The sequence below is a fragment of the Mercenaria mercenaria genome, chromosome 18, assembly GCF_021730395.1.
Source record: "Mercenaria mercenaria strain notata chromosome 18, MADL_Memer_1, whole genome shotgun sequence".
In the NCBI taxonomy this organism is placed as follows: Eukaryota; Metazoa; Mollusca; class Bivalvia; order Venerida; family Veneridae; genus Mercenaria; species Mercenaria mercenaria.
The window spans coordinates 46234696-46262391 of NC_069378.1; the positions used below are offsets into that span (position 1 = coordinate 46234696).

At 33.6% G+C, this 27696-nt stretch overlaps 1 protein-coding gene across 3 annotated transcripts; it reads left to right on the forward strand.

The window, feature by feature from the left end:
* The first annotated feature begins 305 nt into the window (after positions 1-305).
* On the forward strand, positions 306-27394 carry LOC123539017 (catenin beta-like). Of its 3 annotated transcripts, none has more exons than XM_045323478.2 (15): positions 306-460; positions 16467-16540; positions 17309-17436; positions 17797-17929; positions 18385-18572; positions 19085-19389; positions 19681-19882; positions 20349-20493; positions 21051-21154; positions 21489-21695; positions 22106-22360; positions 22700-22861; positions 23443-23718; positions 24331-24445; positions 24834-27394. In XM_045323478.2, exons 2-15 carry the CDS (start codon positions 16498-16500, stop codon positions 25040-25042), a joined length of 2472 nt encoding a protein of 823 aa, XP_045179413.1. In that variant the 5' UTR covers positions 306-460; positions 16467-16497; the 3' UTR covers positions 25043-27394. The 3 variants fall into 3 exon arrangements, with proteins under 3 accessions (XP_045179413.1, XP_045179414.1, XP_045179415.1); XM_045323479.2 differs by lacking the exon at positions 306-460 and adding an exon at positions 11169-11319; XM_045323480.2 differs by lacking the exon at positions 306-460 and adding an exon at positions 15795-16017.
* The last annotated feature ends 302 nt before the right edge of the window (positions 27395-27696 follow it).

Here is a 27696-nt window from a genome sequence, read left to right on the forward strand (position 1 = left end):
CTCTGTATAACCATTCAATGCAATATAAAATCATTTTAATTTTGCACAGGACTTAAAATAACAACAACTTAATATATATATATATATATATATATATATATATATATATAATATATATATATATATATATATATATATATATATATATATATATAATATTATAGGGGCATCTTTTTAAAAGATAGACTTCTGGAGTCTTATTGATAGAATTTCATACTGTTACCAGGTTATTCCGTCATTGGTTTAGCCTTGGTTTTGCTTGGCCTGCGCACGGACCTAATGAAGTGTGACAGGTGCGACGTTAATGCGCATGCGTAGCTTTAATTGACTGCTCGCCATCTTGGAAATTTGAACAGGCTATCCAAAGTATTTCGCACAATTGACAGTCGATTTCTCTATAGTTTCGCTTATATATTAATTTAAAGAGAAAGCTTATGGTTCGCCAAAGCATTTGCTTACGGTAAGTCCTATTTTTTAAGCAGAAAATGGCATAAATTAGTAGCAAATTTCTTTTATTTGGAACAGGCTTTTGTTCAACTCGGGCGAGTCGACTATTTTTAGGTGTGTATTTTACAGTGAATCATCATTTCAGAATGTTGCATGTTTTATTTGTATTTCACATAGTTTCCATGAACTTAAAAATAACTGTTACTTGTTTATCCGGAGTTTTTTTCATGTGCTCTGTTCGACATTTCCATGTTCAGTGTTTAGGGGAGGGGGATGGCATATAAATTTTCCCTTCCCAGATCCCCAAGCAAGCATCAGGGATAAGTCCGTTAACAATTTCTCGTTCTTTGTGCAAAGGACTTGACATATGTGTTGAAAATAACTCGTCCCTAGAACAAATTTTATTTCATCCTACAAATTTGTCATCAATTCCTGCAATTCCACTTTAAGAAATAACTTTTTTTTAGAGGTAGGGCCTGGTGCACAGTAAAGTGCCCAATTGGGTTAGCATCTAAGTCAAAAAATAAAGTTTTTACTTCCCCTTAAAAAATACCTTTTTTCTACTCTTCAACATGTTGTGCACAAGGATCAGTCCCCAAATAGAAAACCTTTTTGGGAATTTTTTCAAAAAAGGGGATTTAAGTTGCCATGTCGGTTGGGGACGGACATTCACTGTCATTCAAATTAGATTCCTACTGTAAATGTTTTATGCAAAACCACTTCTTTTATGTGTATTTTCTAATAGTTTGAGGTCACAGAAAAAGAAAATATAAGCCTAACTCCTTGCTTTTCCATTTTTTTTTAAAAAATAGCTAAATTCTTTGAAATTTACGATTATTTTCTGTTAATTGTAAAATTCATTTTAATATAAAATTTGGAAAATGAACATTTACAGCAGGAAAACACCTTTAAAGCAAATAATTAATACAAACAAAAAAGTAGAAATATAAATACTCTTATTTATATTACATTTAAGCAGAAATATCATAAAAATAGTGCGGGAAACGGGGGACGGACATTACATAAAATGACTGGTTCACTTTTATAACTACTTTGGAACATAAATTACCTGAAATTCAAATTTCTTAACAAAGGGAAACATTTGTGTCATTTCAATAGGTAATATGTCTATAAATATAAAAAAATGGTTTTACTAAATGATAAAGGAAATTCATTTCAACATTCATTGAAATAGCAGTTAAAAAGCGAGCAAGATTGAATATTTCATTTTTACTAATTTTCAAAAAGTATTCTGCTAGTATTAACAGTATTTGTCAAAATCAGTTTTTACAATCAATTCTTTACTGCATATTATCATATATATGCAAGTACTGTTCTGTTTCAAAGATCATACATGCAGTACAGCATTCCCAAAAAAATAATCCATATCTAACAACCTTCCAGTAGAATACAAGCATTTTTAAATGTAGATGACCATAACATTACTGTATCAGTTCAGTTTTCTATCAGTGCTGTGTTAATGGTACAAAAAAATAATGATAACATAATAATGTTTTGTCTATGATTGAAAAAATATAACACTTCAACACATTGTTTTTTTTTTGTATACTTGTTTGTATAATTGACCAGTCTTTTATTTTTCATGGTTTAATTTAATATAATACTTTTTTAAAAGGGGAAGTCCTTGGAAAAAAAAGGCAAAATATATATCCTTACTAGGGTTTTAATTGTATACAATACACTGGATTATAACACTTACATCAAAGAGTGTTGTTTTAGGTAAAGATTCCATAATGATCAATTAAGATCCAGTTTAGGGTTTTATGGTCCCTTGTAATTTTTGGCACCCTGTTAGAAAGTGTGATTTTGTGATCTTCTATGGCCACCCTGTTTTTATGGCATGTTTTTTGCCATCTCAATGGGTCACTAATTAATTATTTTTTTTTAATTAAGGAATTGATTTTGATGCATCTTATGACCCTTTATTGTGTTGATGAAAATGTAAGAGAAAATATAAAAGATAAGAAATATACAGTGGGGCATTTAGGGAGGGGATCAAGTGTTTAAACAGTATGGTACATTTCAAAACGTTTTTTAATGACTAAGGGACAAAAGGTGGGCATGGATATGTTTGTTAAAACCTATGAATTACAACACTATAAATTTCAAGAAGACAGAAGACTAAAAATTCTACTTACTTTTTTCAAACATGTAGTTTTAGTAAAAAAATGTAATGTCCGTCCCCCAACACTTTAAATGTCTTATAGATAATGTTTGGCAAAGTTTTACTTTTATATATAACCATTAGTCTTTTTTCACTTTTTTTTCATGAGTTTCTTTATATGAAAGTAAAATTCATGTATGAAACTGATTCATTTTGCTAAAGATTTCAATAAATTTTGACTTTTTTTTACACACACTGTGTTTTTAAGGAAAAAATGTCACAAAATAATGTATTTTACTGATTTTTAAATGCTTTTTTTAAAAAAAATTCAGTTCTTATTGGTAAATCAAAATAAAAGAAATTGAATTTGATAGAAAATAACAATATAATACAACATTTAAAATAAAATGATAAGTGGGGACGGACATTACGGGGACGGACATTACATATAACTTTTACACTTTGTCAATATCAAAAAAAACTGTTTTGATTGATTTCAACAATTTTTGGAAATGTTACTCATGTCATCTATGTAATAAAAATGGGGCTGCAAATTTCTAGTTTTAAAAACACTTAATGAAGTTTATGGTAGGGGGACGGACATTACGGATTTTTTGTCACAAACTAACTTTTGATGAGATATTCGGCTATATTTATTTATAGACTTGATGTACAGAAATGCTACTTTGACTATTTCAACTTACATATTTTTCAAACTTTTTAAAGGCCATCCCACATTTCTAGCACCAAAAGTTACTATTTTTTTTCTTCACTTTTTTAAGTAAAAGAAATTTTCAGATTTCTAGGGCGTTACATCCATACAACGTTGGTTCAAACCATGATCTCAAACAAGAAATACGGGAGAACATGATGTTATATATCAAATGAAAGCAAAGATTTTTTCTTTCACAAAAAGTTAATTTGTGAAGATGTAAAAAAGAACAAATTTCTGTCAGACAGCGTTACAAAAATGATGAAATTTTAGATGCTAACCCGTTACAATGCAAAAATGGCAAATTTTTTCCCTACTTAAACTTGTCGCACTACTTTATTTCTAAATTTTTCCCATGATAAATGTTCACCTCCACATCTACATCTGTATCATCCCTTATTAATAAACTTTTTTCATAGTTCTTCAGCATTGTTTGAAAGATGGGGCTATGTACATGATTTTTTGCTGAATTGGGCACTTTACTGTGCACCAGGCCGTAGATCTAATTGTCTATTACAAGTCTCTGAAAGTTTTACATTACAAACATAATGTAGACTTCCGCACTCTTTCAGTCCGTAAATTATGGACTGGATGTATGAATTAATGCAGAAGTTAAGTTAACTCAAAATCGCAGGTGATTTTAAATGAACTCTTTTCCCCCTCCACCTTCATTGGAAGCAGATAGTTCTAAAATTAATGTCGGACTTCAATATTTTACGATTTTTTTGACATTTAATAATTTATAGTCCGACGTTTTATCGAAATTATAGGGTAGCTATCCTACTCGCCCCGACGCGAGCGTTAGCGTCACACAAATGTTAAAGTTTGCGTACCACCCCAAATATTAGTCCATTGAGATACATTGCTTTCATATTTTACGTACTTGTTTACCATCCAGTCCCCAGTCTGTAAAAAGGAGGAGGCTACTCTATCAAGCATTTTGACTGAATTACGGCCCCTTTTCAACTTGTAATGTTAAAGTTTTACTCGTTGCTTATATTATACTATCAAGCACTGAGAATAGTCGATCGCGCTGTCCACTGACAGCTCTTGTTTCATTGAGGGCAAATGTCCTTCAACTGTAAAAAATCTGCGGCCACTATTTAACCATTGGTACCGCCGAATGCATGTGGACTAGCCTTTTAAAGTGCTTTGATACGAACTTATAACTTATTTAAATAACTTTTAATTAAATTACAACCAATAAATGCTGGGCACATCCATCAGTTATAAACATATGCATACAACATAGACAATGTACGTTAGTAACGGGACGCATTTCTTTTCGAAGCCGACCGTGAGATTGTTTTTTCGTCTAAAGCATTTTTTATTAAAAGAAGATTTGACAGTTTTGTGTTGTGTTGCGAAATTTTATGTTCAAAGTGGGGACAGATCTTCAATATTTTCAGTAAGACAGTATGTTCAAAGGATGCGTTGGTATTTAGCTATCGGTTTTTACTCACTTCCACCATGAACTTGTAAAACCTTCCAGAAGAATTTTTGCGTAAAGCTCTACTGGGAAATTCATAACTTTGATAAGACATTGGACTAATATGAAATGTCAATATCGTAAAACATTGAAGTCCGATGTTTATTTTTAGAACTACATTATCAAATAATATCCAAAATTACAAATTTTCTGGCGAGTTAAAGCGATTTATGTACTGTACACGATTAACATTTACCCGTTTACTGTGTGTCTACACGCCTATATGCGCAAGCGATAAAACCAATAGCTTTACATAGGGTTGGATGCCGGTTCCCGGTATCGGTGCAATACCGAATAATCACTTTGAAAAGTACCGGTATATACCGAAAAGAACTGGTTCCTATTTCGGTATTTCCATAAAAGTAAAAACAAAATTCTTACAAAATCTGCGGCAAAATAAAGCAGAAATTTAAGCAAATAGCGTAATAACACAATCGACATTGTGTAAATAAAAAGTTACGAGACTAAGCTGTAACCTACGTAAACAAATAATCGGTTTTGGCGAACCATTAGAAATAATGTTATTGTTGGAATGTTGGTTGTTTGAAGTGTTTTGAAGGTTATTGTTCAATTTAAATGTGTGCAAAGTTTTTTCACATTAAAAACATTACTAGTCAACCTAGTCGAAGATTATTATGAGTGAAAATGGGGTCTGACTTGTTAGAGGGGTAATTTGAAAGCTAATAAGTTTTTCAGTTTAACAGTTCTAGACGGGTACTGAGCTTTAAAAGCATTACTACAGTGAGTGTATTCTAGATTTAAATTGCATAGTGAGCGAGGTATCTACTCTAGATTTTTATTTTGGAAAACTAGTCTGTAAGAAATGTTTATTTTTTACTCTTTCATAATCTAATGATACAACATTCCATTAACAGACTTAAAATGTTTATTTATCACAGCAAATTTTCATGTATATCTACTTACATAGGTGTATATAATACTAAGCAAGTCACTGCTTATGTGATGTACTACAAAGCATGGTATCGGTATCATTAAAAATACCGTATCGTTTCGTTGGTGTCGGTATCGGACCGCTTCGTTCTTAATGATATCCAACCCTAGCTTTACATGACTGCGCTGTGATTTATCCTCCATTATTTTAGTCCTTCGAAGTTTTGACATTTAGATTGCCTGTCAAAAATATGAGACAATCTGAACGTCGAATTATTTTGACTACCCACAGTTTTTCATTCACAGACTTGATGCCATGCTGCATGATTTCTACACCGTACCTCAAAATACACGGGTCCCCTCTTCCACAAGTCCCCTAGTCAAAATAATTTGATATTCAGATTGTTTTACATTTGTGAAATAAACTTCAAAACTTCAGAACCTTACCATGTAAGAAGGCTGTCTGCAGTGCTATATTTGATTTGATTGCAATAAATTGTACCATTTTGCAATGGAATCGCACCAGGCAGTGCCAAATGTGGCACGGAAATGTCAAAACTGCCTGAACTAGCAAAAATGTTACAAAATTTTCCGTGAAAATAGTGCAGTTACGATTTTTTGTCCCAGCTGTCATGGCTGTAGAAGGGGAAAAGCCAGTCAGAGTAATGTCTGAAGACAATAATTAAATGGTATCGTTTCCTGTTTGAAAAATTGTGTAAGCATTCACAAAAATCTGTAAACATGGGAGTCTTAGTTTCTTGTATACATCAAACTTTCCTGTCATGTATATGACTGCACCACCATTTTATGTCTGCATAGGTACTTTTATAAGTTGTAACTGTATGATTTCAATGGATATAATTGCCTACTTTATTTCAAGAATGATGAGGCCATGATTTGAACACAATGGAGATAACTAAATACCCGTATTGTATCATTGTCTATACTATGGTACAGTCGGCTTCAGAAATATGGTAAAAGATACATTATTTCTACATTTTAAACTGGGCTGATAATACCATTTTGTATACTATTTGCATAGTTTTAAGACAATAAGCAGACAAACAGAGGGGCAACATTTGCTATTCTGGACTATAACATCATACAGATTTAAGCTGTTGACTGCATTTGCAGAAATCTAATATTTGATGTTATGGAGTGCTGCTAGTGAAGTTTTTTAGCTCACTAGCTTGTGTATGTGATAGAGGCTGTATTTTTGAACTGATCTTCATGAAATTTGGTCCGAATGATTACCTTTAATGAAATCTAGGCCTAGTTCTAAAATGGGTCATCTGGGGTCAAAAACTAGGTCACTAGGTCAAATCAAGGAAAAATCTTGTGTATGCGATAGGGGCTGTATTTTTCAATTGATCTTCATGAGTATTGGTCAGAATGATTACCTTGATGAAATTTAGGCCAAGTTTGAACATGGATCATCTGGGTTCAAAAACTAGGTCACTAGGTCAAATCTAAGAAAAACCTCGTCGTATGCAATAGAGGCTGTATTTTTCAACAGTTACTGGTCTTCATGAAAGTTAGCCAGAATGATTTAACCTTGATAAAATCTAGGCCGAGTTCGAAAATGGGTCATCTGGGGTCAAAAACTATGGCACTAGGTCAAATCGAAGAAAAACATTGTGTATGCAATAGAGGCTGTATTTTTCAATTGATCTTCATGAAGTTTGGTCAGAGTGATTGCCTTGATGAAATCTAGGTCGAGTTTGAATATGGGTTATCTGAGTTCAAAAACTAGGTCACTAGGTAAAATTTAAGAAAAATCTTGTGTTTGCAATAGAGACTGTATTTTTCAATTGATTTTTATGAAATTTGGTCAGGATGATTGCCTTAATGAAATCTAGGTCAAGTTTAAATATCAGGGTTTCAGAAATCCCATGTCTGGAGCCCGGGGGCTACCAGAAAATTCTGTCTGGCTATTAAATATTTTCAGAGCGTGCCCGTCGGCCTACCTTAAAACTCTATATCGAGTAGCCCGGTAATCAATAACCTAGTCTTCATGCATAACTTTGACAGTTTCACATAATCCCCTTGTTTATCGAGTAATACACGCCAGAGGCATTAATTATCTTATGACCTATTGTCACAGTCGGCAAACAATTGACCATTTTTAATTGTACCCCTGGGCAAATGTTTACCTGTGCACACAAGGTTTTAGACTGATCCAAAAGCTTCCAAGTTGCTGACCTGTAGTGTTCAAAACAATTGGCAAACCAGTCTGAAAATTACGTCATCTTACCGCCACCTGCCAAAGTGTACTTTCGTTTTTGCTGACCTCCATATTTATCAAGTAGAATCTGATATTCGATTAAGTTAAGTGCTTACATCGACTATATGCTTTTTAATGTAAATACTTGTACAGAATGCAAAAATCGACAATAATTTAGCAAAAATTGACGCATTCATGTCAGAAACTATACCTGATTTCGGAGAAACATAAATTCGGATACGTAATTACATAGTTACAAGAAAAAAGAGAAACGCAATTTACTCGGCTTTAGTCCTTTTATCAAACTGCTTTTTAAAAGATGTTAAGAATCAGACTGAATTATTTGTCGACTTAAAATGATTTTATAAGCTAAATTGCAAATATTAAATAAGGAATTTGCAAATTTATAAAAATTGACTGACCTCTGTTTATGCTTGTCATTATAACAATAATTAGAGGGAGAAGAATTCCCAATTTAAATAATTTTATCTTCTAAAATGAAAAAAATGAGAAAAATTTAGTGTCAGATGATACTTGTAATTGCTATTTTAGAGAACAAAATCTACAATAACATGCATATAGCTAGAATTAAGAAACCCTATATTAATTTAAGCATTCCATCCCAACTGTAGACATTAGTATACAAGCACTTAGCAAATAATCCAAAATGGTCAGTGCCGAATAAACTAAAATGTTCGGGCTACCAGTAAATTTGCAGATTTCTGAAACCCTGAATAATTGGTTCATCGGAGGTCAAAAACTAGGTCACTTGGTCAAATCAAAGAAAAAACTTGTGTATGTGATAGAGGCTGTATTTTTCAAATGATCTTCATAGATTTTGGTCAGAATGATTGCCTTGATAAAATCTAGGTCGAGTTTGAACATGGGTCATCTAGGGTCAAAAACTAGGTCACTAGGTCATATCTAAGACAATGCTTGTTTAATCGCAAGAGACCAGTTTTTTGGTCCAATCTTAATGAAAATTGGTCAGAATATTTGTTTCCATGAAATCATTAGGTCAAACATGTTTTACACTGTTATGGTTTGTTTCTTAGGTTAGCGACCTAGGGCCATCTTGGCCCTTTTGTTTGCATTTCTAGGTACTTTTCTGTCAGAGTAATCAAGATGTCTTTGTGCTGAACTGCCTCTACACAGGTTGCGAGTGTAATTATGTAAACTTAAAGGCAGTAATGGGGAGATCTTAGATCTGCTTACCACAGGGTCGTGAGTTCGATCCTTGGGTAAGGTGTATGGTCTGTGTGGTGATAAAAGACATTCTGCCTGAAATAATTTGTCCTTCACCTCTGATTCATGTGCAGAAGTTGACGCTTATGAAAAAAATGTTACTACGGATACTGAACTTGTGGATAGGTTAACTGTTGACCTAAGCATAACTGAAATAATGTTGGAAAATAGTGCTAAACATTATGTTTCCAGTCAGATTCCTTGAGGCAAATGTTACATGAGCTTTTTATAAGCCTGATTTTTTTGTGGACTTCCCCTTTGTTGTTCCTGTCCTTTGGGCATCAACAATCAAGTTCTTTAAATTTTGATCCCATCCTCTGATATAACCCTTCGGGCGTATATTGCCCCGCTTGGCGGAGCTCTTGTTTAAAACTATATACATCTGCATTGATTGGATCTTGATGCAAACGATGGCATAGTGAATGTTTGTCTTTTGGCGTTTCAATGGATGATCTTTTGAATGATCTACAAGCGAAATTTTCTTAAAATAAAATGTTATAAAAAAAGAGAAAATTTTAATGGAAAATGACATTGTAAAATAAATTGGTAGGGGTGACTATTGAGGCCAATTTTGACTATTGCAATACTATTGATATTGCTTAAAAACTATTGCGATACTATTCTATTGCAGGTTACTAAATTTCGATACATTGCAATAGTTATCAGCCATCATAAATTTTTTACAGTAAAGTTACCAACTGGCATTGTTTCAGTGAAAAAAAACGGCACTGTTTATAATTCCTGTTAACACACATTGAGATGTTTGTATAACTGAAACGGACAGAAAAAAATTTTAACATAAATATTTCTTGCCTTCCATGGGTTTGGAAAAAAATAAGTAAAACAATAAACCTATGCAAGGTAACTCAAACCGATCGGCCATTTTGTTGCGAATGTCCCAAAATGTTCAATAACCCAAAGCATCGAAAAAGAAAGAAAATTAACGGATTGGATTAAGGTGTACCAGCACTAAATGAAGGGCCCTACCGAACAGTTTGCTGTATAATACAAATAGCCTTCTTTCTCCATGTCCATAGTACATTTTCTCATCTAAATTAACAGGTTTTTTAAACATATTTAATCAAAGTTTCAAAAAAACTAAATTTATTAATTATCTCCCAGACTTCTCAGTCATTTATGGTAGTTTTTAAATTTCCCTGAGGGTAATTATTGAAATGGAGACGTAAACATTTTCCGAGGCGCAAATGAAAGCTGGCTCTGTTTCTTGGTTTATAAATTATAAATTATTTCTGTATTTACTAAAATTTCAAAACTATCGAAACTATCGATTGTTGAAGGAACTATCGGCGATTGTTATTGGATCGTGACTTTTCTATCGATGCATGCTATCGGGACACTTAGTATTGCAATGCATCGATAGTTCGATGTATCGTTACACCCCTATAAATTGGGATTCAAAAAGGACTATTTGACAATTAATAAATAAATGTATACGAGCAACTCCATCCCCGTGGCACATATTTTGCTAATTCTTTGCAAAAATTTTATTCAAGTATTGAGTCATGTAATATTCATAACTGCATGTATTACAGTGTACACGTGTTTGCATTGCCATTAGAAGGCAGCAGTATGTAGGCCCGAGATGGGAAATTTGCATTTTTCGTGATTCCATTTATACCTTTATAAATATAATACATGCCAATAGAGTTTTTGTGAATATAAAAATAAAAAATGCAGTCAAAACTAACTTTTTACCACTCAGACTTTAGTCCCATTGTAAAAAAATTACCGGTAAGTAAAGTACCTTCAGTTTACATTACATTAATTTATTATCTCAACTATTTTACCATTTTACAGCAGTGTATTAAATTACATGTAGAGAATGTATTATGCCCTGTCAAGCTTAGCATGTAAACTTCTAGTATGTAATTTTAATCCTCTTTTTGTGTATTGTACAAGTGTGACACTTGAGAAATTAATTTATGGTTGAAATATTGTAAGTGCCTCAAAATACAGTGAGGGCATTTTAAGTTTTTATAATAATGAGTCATATACAAAATGTAGAAAATTTATTACATACTTTGTGAAGAGTTAGAGGAGTAGGTTGAATAAACAAATAAACAGTTTTACAGAATTCCTTGTTATTGTTTAGATTGGAAAATCGCTGTGTTCAGTTTGTTTTGTTTATTGGATTAATTCTTTTCTGATAATGGATTTGCTCATGTGTAAGTATGAACAATTTTGTTGGTAATAAACTTGATATCCATTCTTGAAAGTTTTTTTCTTTAATATATAATTGAACTTTTTGAAGATTGTTGTATCTCAGAGAATAATTAACATTACTGAATGAGTGAATCTGTTCAAAATTTACTCAGACTGGCACAACTTTCTAAAGAGCGTCTTTTAACAGACTTGTATAATTTAGACTTTGACCTGACACTGTTCAAATCTTCATAACAGAATTTAACAATATTGTAGAAAAAATTTAAAGTTGTATTTCTTGAGCTCAACCAGGATTTTGTTTGTTTGAAACCTTTGTCAGCAATAGCATATATCTTCTAAGTTCTAATACAAGAGAAAACAGACTGCTGAGGTAGCTTTTAGAATTTAGAGTGTTTAATATTCTTTGGAGGGGTCTCCAATATGAGTATATAACTGGGGGACTTTATATATGCAGAAATACATACAGAGTTGTGAAGTTTACAGGCACTAGCTGAAACATACTCTTAAAAAGGGAGAGCATCTGGTTATTTTTACCTGCACTGAAAGATTAATAGATCATGACTTAAGGGGCAGGGAAAGTTGGGCCTGAGATTTATTTGAATGCCAAGTTCTATACCTGGCGGCAAATGATTTACCTTTGCGACCAGTGCAGACCAAGATCTGTGCAGGCTGATCATGGTCTCTACTGTTCGGTTTCAGCAAGAAAATTTCAGTGAACACCTCTTTGAATATTAAGTGCACTGCCCAAATTGAATGATTGACCAGTCCATTTTAGAAATTTATCAGGGTAAGGGTTTAAGTCTAAAGGAAAAGGACATTTTAAGCTTTAGAAAGTTGGTATTTAAGCTTGAATCACGAACTTGAAAGAGCTTGTTCTCTACTGGGGCAGGATGACTTACATGATAAGATCTTCACCTCTGATTTGTTTAGGGAAGTTTATACTGTAATTGAGTCAGTCACATGCAGAGAATTATAAAGTTTCACAAATGTGTCATCTTTAGATAAACTGCTGTATCCGATCACCACTTAATTTTTTTTATAAACACAATTTTTTATAAAAACAATTTCAGAAAATAAGTGTCATTCATACTTAGTCTCCCACACCTTTAATAAGGTAACAGTCAGGTGTAATATGACTTTGCAGAGCAGAGTCATATATAATGCAGTTTCACAGGTCATAAAACTGCCATCTTAAAAATGTTGACACTTTCATTGGACTTACTGATACACTGATGTAACTACTGGAGAAGAATATCCCACTTAAACCATTCTTCTATGCTTCCCTTGTTATAATCCAAACTCCACACATGTCAGCTCAGTAATTTGTTTGCACTTGGTATTTTTCTTAGGGGAAAGTTCAAAATGGTTCAAAACAGAATTTTAAGTAGCCTGGTATACAGTTTTAGTATTCAGTAATTTGGTTGCTCATGATTGGGTAATCTTATTGAGCTGCCATCCTTTTGCTACAGAGGATTAATTCTCAGGATACCCAGACTTATTTTGTGATTTACCTGTATCGCTTTGAGAATCTCCCCCAGTTAATACCTTTGACAGGTTACCTGATAAATGCACCTTTTGTAATCTTGAGGTACCCTGAGGGGGCGTAAATTTAATTTAGACCAATTGAATAAAAGTTTAATGTGTTGAAACTAATTGGTCAAAGTGACAGATGAAAAGATATATAGGGCTATAATTACATGGGTAAGTGGATTGGAATATAATTTGTTTCCATGACATATGTCAAAATCAGCTTAAACTATTAGAGCTTGAAGAGAAATTGTTTTATTATAAGGTTTCTGGTGACCATTAAAGAAACGTGTCTACAAACTTGAATAAAGCAAGTCTAGATACGAAAATTCGAAAGGCCCCTTCCAACCCACTTTTCTGTGATCGTGCAGAACTGAACTTGCCGGTTCAGATTAGGCTTCAGACAGGTTGCTTATCTGGATGCGGAGTTTTCTCAATTGATTCCCATCCATCAAAGCTTCATCAGAATCCCAAGATTAACCTCTAATTTATTTCTTTTGTTTAAATCTGATGAGCATGCATCCTCATAATAACTTCCGGAAGTAGATACAGCAAATCAGTGTTCATCATTCGGCACGCCAGATTAAAAATTCAAACATCTAATGGAAGCAAAATACTTGCAAACAATGAATTGACCTTCACCCTGCTAAATTTCTAAAATGGACTGGTCCATCATTCAGTTTGGGTAGCACCACTTATTATTCAAAGCGGTGTTCACTGAAAATTTATTGACTGAATAGCAAACAGTGCAGATCATGATCAGCCTGCACAGATGTGCAGGCTGATCTTAATTGGTCTGTGCTGGTCGCAAAGGTAAAATCACTTGCTGCCATAGGCTAAAGGTTAAGACAATACTGAATGATTGGACTTAATGAAGATGTATTCCTTCTGTAAGAAATGGATTCTTGGACAGATTTTGTTTCAGTTGAATAATCACTTTTGCTTTATGAAATTGGTGAATACACTTGCCAGTGACAAGATTTTGTTGCACAAAACCAAGAAAACCAGGTGTTCCTGGATTTCCTAAATTTTCTATAATATATGTTCTGTAAATATTCAGTAAACAGTGTGCCTAAAATGTCTTCTGTTCTGAATTTATTTCTCATACATGTGTTTTGGAAAATACAGGTCTCTTTTTCTGTTAGGTTATTTCACAGCTGCTGATTCTAACAGTAAAAACAATTTGCTAATTGCACTAAAACAGTCTCCAGTTTCCTTTGATAAAAGTTCCAATTCCATGTTTTTCCAGTACTAGAACATGTTTCCCAAGATCGTAAAAATAACTTGATGGAATTTTATGGTTTCGTACTAAGGTTATGGAATTGATTGCATCAATATTATTACCATGAAAATAAAGGATAAAAAGTGGGATTGATGCAGTCCCATTAATGGGTTAGGTAGGGATGTTGGCGGGCTGATGAGGTTCAAAATTGATAGTGACTGCAGGGCACTGAGTGACCTACCAGCTACCAGGGAGCCGATCACTCCTGACTCCACTTGAGTAGTTTTGTTTACTTGTTGATGTTTGTTTTATTGCCAAATTGTGAGGCGTATTTGATTTAATCGTGTGACTTATTTAATTAGCTGTCCAGGGAAAACTGGTCTCAAACTAGTAGCTGGTCTTTGAACAACTAACCTCTTCATTCAAAGTTTATCACTGAATACCCAGCAACGGCAGGACATGACTTGGTCGCTATGTAGCTGTGTTGTAACTTGTTGGATGGTGTTTCGTGTCTTGAAATAGACCAATTGTAGGGATGCAGTCTGAGATTTTACTGAATTCTGTAACCATGACCTCTGTAACTTCCTTGAATGTTGATGTTTTTGTTTGCTTTATAGCAATTTATTTTTGGTACTGTACACCACAAGGAATACCGTGTTATGTATTGACTGCATTTTATTTTGTCAGCAAGAAATTACATAAATATTACCACACTTGACTTTGCCTTTGATGTGTGGGAAAAAACCTTGAGTGTTCTCTTCCTTCTAACTTCCTTTCTGCGCCCCCATGTCAGTGTAGATTGCTGTTTATTAATGTCTCAACCGGTTGGCACACCCCATTATTTAATGACAGGTAGGTCAGAAGTGGCAGGTGTCATGATGGAATAGTTCATTCTACATTCAGCGTAGGGGTGGCATGATTAGTGTTATTTTGCGTAAGAAGATGCAAATCTTGCCAGTTACACAGAATAATATTGTTGATACCAATGTTTGTGAGAAATATTATGTAATTTTCACATAAAAATTACCACTTTTGAAAGAATTACTACCAAAATTAATACCTGTAAAACGTTTAACAGGTAAGATTGTTAAACCTGTAATACACAAATTTCTGCTTGGGTAAAGTCATAAATGTGTCTGTGTTTACAAAGGGCAATGTCAGATTTTTAAACTGATAGTAACACTGGTTGTATTTCTTTATACAGTTGTGACATGTTTGAATTGTAGCATACCTGAAGTGTCAAACGTTATGAAAATAAACTGATGGTTCTGATAAAATTCTACAATAATAATAATTGATAAGATCATTACTGATCGAGTTGTAGAAATTTCTCTAATTTACTGAAATATATTTAGTTTGGAAGAAGTGTGTCAGGTTGTAAGAAGGCATAGTGTGTACATGTGTTTTAAAGTTTTTAATTAGTGAAATTGGAGTTTAATTTGACCTATCAAGTTTCAAAGGAAAATCTGTATTGGATATTTAGTATGTGAAGTTAATCTTGGGTGGATGTTCGTTAATATTGATTAAGCTGGTTTAATACAATGTTCATTTGACTGACACACAGCATACTGCACTGGGTGACTAAACTGTTTTTCAGATATAAAGGAAAGAGTTGTATTGATTTGTGTTTAGTCATATTTTTTATGTGAAATTCATGAAGGTGAAAGAGGTGTGAAAAATATTATTATGACTGGCAGTTTTGACAAAATGTGTGGATTAACTCAATTGAGTAAACTGTGGTAGATCAGTGTAATGGAATAATTCACTCATTTGCTTGAAATGTGATTAACTCAAATTGAGTAAAAACTGGAATTATTTTGAATAGTGTATAATATATATATATATATGTTAAAGATAAACAACACTGTCTTTGTGTATCGAAGAAAAACCACAAGTGCAGATTTTAATAAATTGGAATTAATTGGATGTAAATCTCGTATTATTTATTCATGTAAGTTTCTTTGTTAAATGAATATTACATAATTATATACCATGCTTAAAATACAATAATAAGTTATAATTAATTGTAATATTTTGGATATGTGAATAATTATTCTTCCATTGTATTACAAGGTTGTTAGAATTGTTAATGATGTTACATTTTAAGCATGAAATAATGAATTTAATATTTAAGCGATGGATTAATTACATTGGATAGATTATAATTGAGCTTGTCAGAGTTGTCTTTTGTTTATAATCCGGATAATTAAATGCTTATTAAATTATTAATTTTTTTTTTTGCTTGTTTTGATTGAATTGCATGTAGGAAATGAAGGTGAATAATTTAAATAGGAAAATATTTTGTTCTATGTTTGAACTTGGCTTTATATTTGTAAAATTGTATACATTAAAAAAAATTGGAACTTTGTTTTAAACAGAGTATTTCTTGTATATTTTCAGAGCCTATGAGCATACATAGAGATCTATAACCATGAGTACATACAATATGAATCAACCAGCCTCCACCAGGGCTTGTAAGTACATGTTTTTCTTTTTTCTATTGTCTCGCTGATTGAAATGTTATTACAGAGCTGCAGAATGGCAAATAAATGTCTTTTTGATTAATTAGGCCTTAATGAAGGTATGGTGTGTGCATTCTATTCAATCATATTGTTCATTAACCTTTAGCCTGCTGACGGCAATTGTATCTGCCTTTGCGAACAGTGCAGACCAAGATCAGCCTGCACATCCGTGCAGTCTGATCATGGTCTGCACTGTTCGCTATTCAGTTAGTAAATTTTCAATGAACACCCCTTTGAATAATAAATGGTATTGCCAAGATTGAATGATGGACCAGTCCATTTAAGAAATTTAGCAGGCTAAGGGTTAACAGTAGACTGAAAGCCATTAGCACAAAAATCGGGAAAATGGTAACGTTATGATGGTCTTTTACTTAGTTTAAAATATTAATATTTACTTGACTAACATGACCTGAAATTCTACCTTTTAAATGGGGAGCCTCTATGATTATGTGGTTAAGGTTGCTGACTTAAAATCACTTGCCCCTCACCAATGAGGGTTCAAGCTTTGCTTGGGGTGTTGTCATTCTTCATGTGAGAATTGAACTGATATAATAAAGAACTAAACTAATGTCGTTATTTAATAAGTATCTCTTATGTGCTGAAAGTGATATACTTGATTGATCTAAAGAAGAAGTTTTTACACTGAGGCGATGAACTATTGAGAATGTTTGCAAATACAACTTTTCTCCATCCATTTACTAATTATTATGATATTTTCAGTGGGCCCTGGAGGAAACATGATGGATCTAGGAGATATGCCGATGGACAACAAACAACAACAGACATTAATGTGGCAGCAGAACCAGTACATGGGAGATTCAGGAATCCACTCAGGCGCTACAACACAGGTACAAAAATATATAAAACCTTAAAACCTTAAAAAAAGTGTTAAAATGTGAAAAAGAATTCATACTTTTAAACAGAATGTAGAGGTTTTAAAAAATTATGTAAATAGATAAATTTATCATGTCTTTGGTGTATCACCAGTACAAGGGAGTAAAGATAGTTGGATTTACTGATTGACAATATCTAAATTTCAGAATAATGTTTGTTAAAAACCTTTTTTTGAATGCAGTGAAATAATGATCAGTCGGGTATTGGTATAAACTAGGTAGTCTGTAGAAATCTACCTTGAAGTAGTCTTAACATAAATACTTCATAAGCCTATAGATTGCTAACATATTTGCTGCATTGTTTGTTGTTTCCAGGCTCCATCACTCAGTGGCAAGAGCCATGTGGATGATATGGAGGAACCAGACCAAAACATGGATACATCCAGGATGATGTTCAACTGGGGCGACCAGGGTATGGGTCCCGGCTTCACACAGGAACAAGTTGATGGTAAGTTGACCTCTGATGATGTAGATAGCAACAGGAGAATCAGACTAGTAAACATTCTCCCAGAATAAAAAGCTTCATCTGAAATTGAAAGGGCCTATCAGAAGTAGTCTGTTATTGAAGCATTCTTTTGAATGCCTTCTAATTAGTTTTAATGTCCTTTATAGCACCCAACTTTCAATTCTTGGACAGTTCTCATACCAAAAAAATTACAAGAATGGCTTTTCTCAGAAACTTTCCTTAGTAGCTGGCTTGAATTTCAGCTTCATTTAATGAATGGTTTCGGCTTTGCCACTTCCTTGTTACTATAATATAACAAATGGTTGCATTTTCCTATTGCAGTGTCAGTTTAAAGAGCAGCCACCAGTTATTGCATTCACGTTTCAGAAGTGTCAAAAAAAAATTAAACTTTAATATGTTTTGTACACAGATCTTTATTTGAATGATTTTTACAACAGATATGAACCAACAGTTAAACCAGACACGTTCCCATCGTGTACGGGAAGCCATGTTCCCCGAGACCCTGGAGGAGGGCCTCCAAATACCATCCACACAAATTCATCCCGACCAACCAACAGCGGTACAGCGCCTTGCTGAACCTTCACAGATGCTGAAACATGCAGTCGTTAACCTTATCAATTATCAGGTAGGTGTTTTAGTCAACGTGAAATTTACATTTTACTGGAAGAATTTGCACCCTAGTTGTGTTTCAAAGCCTAACAAATATATCCTGTAATGAAAATGCTAAAAGTAAGATCTCATGTGAAATCACCATTCAGAGTTTTGACCTATTGTGTCACATCCAAACTCGAACTTACAGTAATGTTACTTTGTCCATGTAAACATGTTGGGCTGTGGTTGTGTTTCATCATATAAAAGGAAAAAAATATTTCAGGTCGATATCATAAGTGAAAGTAACCCATTTTCTGTGGTTTAGGACAAAATGTTTCTGTCACTCATTTTCAGTATAATCCGTTAACAAAATCCAATTCTGCGATCTTACACATGTGCCAAAAGTTGATATTGAAGCAGATTTGTGAGAGGAATGAAATTAAGTATTAAAGCTGAAATTTGATTCAGCACTGAAAATTGGATGTGGTTCCCATCACATGCCAAAAAATAGTGTCGTAAGTACAAATATTCAAATTATTTTTACAGGATGATGCAGATCTTGCCACACGAGCCATCCCTGAGCTGACCAAGCTCCTATGCGATGATGATCAGGTCGTCGTTAGCCAAGCGGCCATGATGGTTCACCAGCTGTCCAAGAAGGAGGCCAGTCGAGCAGCCATTATGAATTCTCCACAGATGGTTGCTGCTCTTGTACGTGCCATGAGCAACACAAATGATACAGAGACAACAAGATGTGCTGCAGGCACATTACATAACCTGTCACATCACAGACAAGGCCTCCTGGCCATCTTTAAATCTGGCGGCATACCAGCTTTAGTGAAACTTCTGAGGTGAGTGCATTGGAGAATAAATGAAATATGAAACAACTTAATTATGCATATGAAGATTACTTTTTAAAAAGAAATTTGGCCAGAAATAAAAGTGAGTGGGAAAAGTATGTGTATTGGACTAGGAATGTATCTTAATTTATTGCATAGTGAGCCTAGGCTAGAAAGCAACTTTCAACAACGTAATTTGTATACCTGCATTACTTAAAATCTTACGATCTGCAATTAATATAAACCTGTTAGATGTTTTTCTCGAATGAAGGAACACAGAAGTATATTTGTTTATTTTTACAGTTCACCAATGGAATCGGTGTTATTCTACGCAATCACAACTTTACACAATCTTCTGTTGCACCAAGATGGATCCAAGATGGCGGTCCGACTTGCTGGAGGCTTACAGAAGATGGTAGCTCTCCTGCAGAGGAACAATGTCAAATTCCTCGCAATCACGACAGACTGTCTCCAGATTCTTGCTTACGGAAACCAGGAAAGCAAGGTATGATACATAGATTAATGAGTTTTATTCTCAAAATACAAGTTAAATGTGTATAGCGAAGTTTAAACATTTCTCCACATCAGAGTGGCCTCGAGATAGAAAAAAGTTTTGTTATTTTACATACCGCTTGTCCAGAACGAATTAATATTTGTGTAGGTGCCTATTTAAAGCTTGCATTTCAATGTTAAAGGTATTTCATCAGCTCTAAATATTGCCTTCACCATTGTTTGAAAAAAATTGAGCTCTACATTAGGATTGGGACTTAAATGGCAATTAAAGTATTGAATTTATTTAGATTTTGTGGTAACAAAACTCCCAAGAAAAGAACAGAAGAAGACTTTTGTCAACCAAAAGTTGAAAAATGCACCTTGCACTTTTGTTCTGTGTTATTTTGTACTGTAAGTTGTCTTTTCTGCATGTATGGTTTTTTGTGTAATTCTACAAATATCTTTTCAAATGATTTCAGCTGATCATCCTGGCCAGTGGAGGACCCGGTGAACTTGTTCGTCTCATGAGATCATACACATATGAAAAACTTCTGTGGACCACATCTCGTGTTCTCAAAGTTCTGTCTGTTTGTCCCAGTAACAAACCAGCTGTTGTTGAAGCTGGTATGTATCAATAAATGTTTACTTGTATTCATACTTGGTATGTCACAACGAAAAAGCTACTGTCCTGTTTTCCATCTTGTTTGATGTATGATTATCTAGTTTCGTGAAAAATTGATTTTAATTCAAACTATACTTTTATGCTAAAAAAAAATGAAATCACTTTCCAGTATATCATGTTAAGATGTCTTTAAGTCGACATTATGCCATAACTACCATATTTTGTTTTACTTGGCATTTTAAGAATAATTGCACATTTGAAACAAATCTACTTCAAAAGATTTTTGTCCTTTGAGGGTTTATAAAATGAGTGCCAGATCTGTATTTAATTTCAGACTTGCCAAAATAACAGTTATAGTAATTACAATGTGAGCTATTTTTGCCTTTGAAGTCACAACTAAGTGGATTGGTCATATTTCTATGCTTATCTTGTTTGGTTTTTATTTGTGCTCAGAGATTGATGAAAAGCCTCCTAGAACATTTTGTTGAAAGAAAATTTTTTTAATGCAGGCTACTTTTTCAGCCAGACTGGTTTAAACCCAACTTGCATTGTATTTCAGGCGGTATGCAGGCCCTGGCCAATCACCTCGGTCATGGAAGTCAGAGACTTGTACAGAACTGTCTCTGGACACTGAGAAACTTGTCAGATGCTGCAACCAAATGTGTAAGTATGCCTTTAATTTCATTTTAGATACTGACTTCTTTACGATTGGTAAGAAGTAAAATGAATTTCATTATGACTCGACACATTTCGAGAGCTTGTAAAAAGCTCCTTTTTGTGTTTATTTTGTTGTGTTTATAAATGTAATTTTAGATTGATTATCAAGAGTAAATCTGTCTCAAAGGAAGATAAGTCTGCAGCGATTGTTGTAATAGTGCATTATGCAGAATGTTGAAGTAAATGACATTGTGTTTAGTGATTGTGAAGAAATCTGTTAGATTTATTTTTAGCAAGACCAAATAGTTATTTTCAAACGCTTTTTCTGTTTATTTGACAGGACACATTAGATGGACTTCTACAAATGCTGGTACAGTTATTGTCGTCTAATGACATCAACGTGGTCACATGCGCTGCTGGTATACTCTCGAACTTGACATGTAACAACATTCGTAACAAGATGATCGTGTGCCAGGTGGGCGGTATCGAAGCTCTCGTCAGGACAATTCTGCAAGCTGGAGACAGGGAGGACATCACAGAGCCAGCTGTAAGTTTAACTTCTTTATCTGTATGTACAATGTTGTGCTATTCCTCATTTTTGTTTAACATTAACATAGCAATAGGAAAATTATCATTTGCTTAAATGGGATTTGAATCTTTGTTTTGCATTGGAGAGTATTCCTCTAAGCTGAATATATATTGTAAGGATATTTTCTTGTTTATAAATGTGGTTGACAAAAATGATATAAGTTAAATTGAAGTACATGAAATCAGGTCGTGTAAATTGTTCAGAACTTTCAGAAATATTTCTGTGTTTATGTCAGACTACCTGGATTTAGTAAAGAAAAAATACAAACGATTGTTACCAGTTTCTTTGTTATCAGTTATGATAAAGTACCAGTGTAGGAAGTTTATGTTACAATCCTTAATATGTTTCTCTGTTTTCATAAATTTTAGGTATGTGCTTTACGTCACTTGACAGCGCGACACCATGAGGCTGAGATGGCCCAGAATGCAGTGCGTTTGCACTATGGTCTCCCAGTCCTCGTAAAACTTCTCCACCCACCAAGCAGATGGCCACTGATCAAGGCTGTGGTCGGTCTCATTCGTAACCTGGCACTCTGCCAAGCCAACCATGCCCCTCTCAGAGAGCACGGAGCACTACCAAGAATTGTACAGCTGATGATAAGAGCTCACCAAGACACACAAAGGGTAAGCATTCACCACCACTGTTGCTTTATTCGAATAAAACAAATCTTTCATGTATTAAAATTGGAAATACTCATTACTGTATAGGTTTTGTTTGCAGTGGCTTTCTGGCTGTATTGACAAAATTTTTAGATTTCTTTCTGTCATTTTAAACTAAGGTCTTTCATTTTTCACACGTTTTGTTCATAGGTATCCCTCTTCTAAATTTTAAAAGTTATGATTTGGTAGATCTTATATATTTTTTTTTAAAGCTTACTTTTTGCTTGTTCATTTTAATTCAAAATGTCATTGAAAATCTAATGTTTAAACGGAAAGTTTTATCATTGTATATGTATTTTACAGAGAGCATCAATCAGTTCTAATGGACAAGGTAGTGGCTACGTAGATGGCGTTAGAATGGAGGAGATCGTTGAGGGAACCGTCGGTGCCCTTCACATCCTCGCCCGTGAGGCACATAACAGAGCCGTCATAAGGGGACTTAACTGTATCCCACTTTTCGTACAGGTAACTGCTAGATTAATTTTAATTTCAATATGGGGGAAAAGAAAAAATGTTATAGAATAATGAAGAACGTAATTAAATGTAGCTGACTCTGCATACAGGTAAACTAATGATTAGTGTTAATTTCATTCATATTCTGGGAAAACTTTAGAATTGTTACTTTAGAGTGTATTTTAAGGCAAGATGTTTTCAAGGATCTACTGCGCTGATGCCAGTAACACTTGTTAAAGTACATCCTTCTTCACCGCATTGTAATTTGGAAAACAGCCATGTAAATATTTACATGAGAGAGCTACATGTATGCACCTATGAGACAAAACTGTTATACGCAGTGAAGTATGAAACAGTGTGTAGTAAATTTGTTCATGCAGTCATGTTTATAACTCCCTGGCTGAATATCTGATGTGTCCAGATGTCTGTCTGCCTGGTATTACGAGGGGATACCTTGGAGCTTTAGTATTCAGTAGAGATTTGAGCTTCCATATTCAGTAGAGCAAATATTTGCAAAATGAACTAAAAAAAAAAGGTAACAGTTTTTGAAATAGTTTTAGTTGATGAATTAAAATTATTTTATTTTTTCACAGTTGCTGTATTCACCAGTTGAGAACATTCAGCGTGTCGCAGCTGGTGTGCTCTGCGAGTTGGCCTCCGACAAGGAAGGTGCCGAACTCATTGAGCAGGAGGGAGCCACGGCTCCCCTCACGGAACTTCTCCACTCGAGGAACGAGGGAGTGGCCACATACGCGGCTGCTGTTCTGTTCCGTATGTCAGAAGACAAGCCTCAGGACTACAAGAAAAGATTGTCAGTAGAACTGACCAGCTCTCTCTTCAGAGGGGACCAGAATATGGCATGGGCTGATGTGAGTTATCCCTTTTAGTACAAATTTGAAAGATTGGCAGTATTTTTGATTTACTGCATAAGAATTATTTCAGAGAATGAGCATTTCTCGTAAATAAGACTAAATTTATTTAATTTATGCTTTTGAGGATTGTATGGAGTAAGACTGTTGATTAAATTTCAGAACAGTATGTTTATCATTAATTTACTAAAATTTTGAAATACATTTCAGTGCTGTTATTGAAAGTGTCTTGAATATTCTGAAAAGTCTTATTAATCTTTTTCACAAAATGAATCAATTTTCTAAAGTCATTCAGGGAAGTCAGGATTATTAACCTTTATCATGCTGGACACGATTGATTCTGCCTTTGCGACCAGTGTAGACCAAGATCAGCCTGCACATCCGCGCAGTCTGATCATGGTCTACACTGTTCGCTATTCAGTCAGCAAATTTTCAGTAAACACCCCTTCAGGTGATAAATGGTACTGCCAAAATTGGAAGATGGACCAGTCCATTATAGAAATTTCGCATGGTAAGGGTTAAAAGATTAAAGCCTAGTTACATTTTACACTAAATATGAAAGTGATATTGTTTGTCGTGTGTTTTCATTGTCTGTTTTGTTGATGTTTACAGCCACCAGGATTTGACGACGTTGGTTTCGGTCAAGATGAATATCGCTCCAACGATCAAATGTACAACCCAGGCAGCCAACAAAACATGAGCGGGTCTCAACATGACATGAGCCGAGGTAAATTATATGTTGGATATTGATGAATTTTTATTAAAAAATGCCAGACTGTCAAGAGTTCTGTAAAACACTTTTTATCACAAGATTGCAGCAGGACTAGAGGTACCAACCTGTGCCAGAAATATTGTCTAGATTTTAAACTTCTTTTGCTTTATAGTTGTATATGATTTAAAATAAATTAGCTGTTTGGATGAGGAAACAGCTGAAATATCAAATACGGCATTAAGTCCTCCTGTTGCAAGGCTTCTCTCTTTTTGTATTTCATTTGGTATTGTATTTCTGCACTGCAGTTAGGAAATTGTACGATCTGTTTTAGATATTTGATTCTTCTTCTGAATGGTCTCATTTTCAATTTATTATACTTTAAATTAAATATTTTCTGTTACAGGTTATGACAGTCAGTTGCCTATAGATTCTATGCAGGGTTTAGATCTAGGTAGCCAAGGTGGCAACCAGTATGGTCCTATGGACAACCTTGACATTGGACCTCACGGCGATCTCAGTTTCGGAAATTTGGACAACAGTGGTATGCCCCCACAAGGTCAGGGAGATAACCCTGGCGGGCTACCCCAACAGTGGTTTGATACCGACTTGTAAGGGGAGACAACTGTGTACTTAATCAGTGAATTATTTTTTATCAAACGTAGAGATGATTCAAGGGAGATAACAAGTGTCAAATTGTGGAAATTATCTGTTGATAGTGACATCTGTGACTACCAACTGTGCAAAATACTTGGATCTTATAAACAGATGTGTAAAGATTTTAATTCTGGTTTTAAAATTTTTAGGACATTCTTTTATATGTCATTGTGTTTTGTACAAAATGAAGCCAGATGGATAGTTTTAAACTAGACGATGTGAAATGTACAGAGAGTAATCAGACGTAACACGTTGCCTTTTCGGACTCCACATATCCATTTTCAGAACAGAAGTCGGAAAAACATCATCTTGTACAATACCACACTGCCTTTTGAGTATCATTTGCTTTGATTGCCAGTAAGTTGGAGAATTCTTTGTTGAAAGGTTATTTCATTGATGAAAATTTTTTATCGGTAAATATTTTACAGTTTTGAAAGTTTGGTAAAAAAAAATTCTGACACATTAAGACATAGTGTCGGAATGCAACTTTAGTATGTGCTTGTTAATTTTGCAGTTTTGAAATTGATAGCTTTTGGAAAGTTTTTTTATAAAAATTCAGGGAAAAATTATTATATAGTGGAATAAAGTTTAAACGAGGTAAGTTATTGACAGTGAAGACTTCAGAAATGTTTTAATGTGAAATTGGCTAATCAATGCATTTGTGCTTAATTCACCTTTGTATATAGAGTTGTTGACAAAACTTGTATATGGGAGCAATATATATTGTGAAATGTTTCAAAACCTAATGCTGCGGGGGGCTTAACTGACCAGTTTTTAGTAAAATTTGAATTCATTAATGAAGAAAAAAAAAGAGGGGAAACACAAAGATATTGATATGAATTTTAACTATTTATCATCGTAATAAATTTTAGAAGAAACTTTTTAGAAAAAAATTCTAAAGGTCTTGGTAAAATTTTCAGTTTATTTCAGAAAATATTTTGGTCAGTCCCTTACGTCTTTGTACTTATATTTAAAGTTAGTTATAGATAATGTAGATTATGCTGCATTTATCACAGTTGGTATTACCACCTTTTTTGATCGAACAAACTGTCTGAATTTCATCTTTCTTTTGAAGATCGAGATCTTTTTGTATGAATAAAATGTATTTTAAACATTTAAAAGTCATCTTTATTGCATTTATTTTCATACAAGAAATCTTGTTACTTTTGCACGCTGTTAAATAAGGTGTTAGCTGTAAATAGAAAAAAAAACATTTAAAATGGTGTGCAACAGTAATCTTTTTTAAAAAGATTTTCATCAGAGTTGGCAGTCATTAAGTTTTTTTTCTTTTCCGAAAAGTTTGATCAAAAGAATGGTAATGTCTCTGAAGCAAAGAAAAATCAAAGAAAACCTTACCAATTATAATACCATGTCATTATTTTAATCATGATCAACATTGTATCATTCACAGTTAAACTGTGTTTTTTTCTGTCTGAACTTTATATATTTTTGACCATTTTTTTAATTGAACAAAATGAACTATTTTTATAATATCATCCAGGTATATTATATGTTTTGTGTATATATATCTTATATTATTGTGTTCTTTAGTCATATTCTAGTTTTATCATTGATGAACTGAAAAGGTTGTACAAAGATAAAAACTAGGAACATATTCAGGTGTTACTTGTTCTTTTCCCAGGAAAGCACACAACTATTAGGCCATTATTTTGTCATGTTTACAAGCAAATTTCATCTTTTCTATTTTCAAGCAGATCAGTTTGCCTCAAAACATTTTTATCAAGCACCATAAATCTGACACCATTTAACATGTTTGAAAAGCAGACTGTTTTTATCCCTTTGTAAAATTTGTACATATTTAGTAGTTTTACAGTAGAAAATGTTTTTAACTTCGAAATTAGTAAATATTTTGTTAACTTCACAGAATGTTTATTACTACTCTTTCAATTGATGATTTCAAATCGAAAATAACATACTCCTGGTCTTCATTTCAGCAAATTTCGGCATTTTTTTTTTTTTTAATGTACTTGCAAAAAAATGTTTTTATGCTTTAAGCCATTTAGATTTTGACTGGTATTCTCTTCGTAAAAGTCGTGTCATTCCATTCACAGAGACTGTTATATTATTGGTTGTACATGCGTTTTATATACATGTTGCATACTGTACAGTGCATGCGAAATTTCATTTTTTAGCAAACTTTTTACCCCCAAACTTCCTTATTTCTCTCTTTCGTATGTTCATTATTGGATAAGAATGAAATTTTAGTGCATTCTAAATTAGTACTGTGCTATATTTTACTTTTCTTTGTACTGGTATTATTAAATGTGAATTAAAATGATATAAAAATGAGTTGTATACTTTTTGTTGTCTCATTTAAAAATACCAAAAACAGAATTACCTTTGGTATAACTATAGCCCTTGGATAAAATATATCGATTGTCCCAGCAAGAATAAGCTTGTTGACACCTTGTTATTCATCTTTTATGTATCCACCTGTATGGGTCTTTTGCAAATTGAAAAAAAAAATGCTTCACAAATTGTACTGTTTTGACAAACTTTGCTGTAGCAAAGGGCTAGTGTTCTTGTCTCCCAAGTTGCACAATTGAGAAGATAAAACATTGCCCTTTTATAAATGTATCACCTTTCCTTTG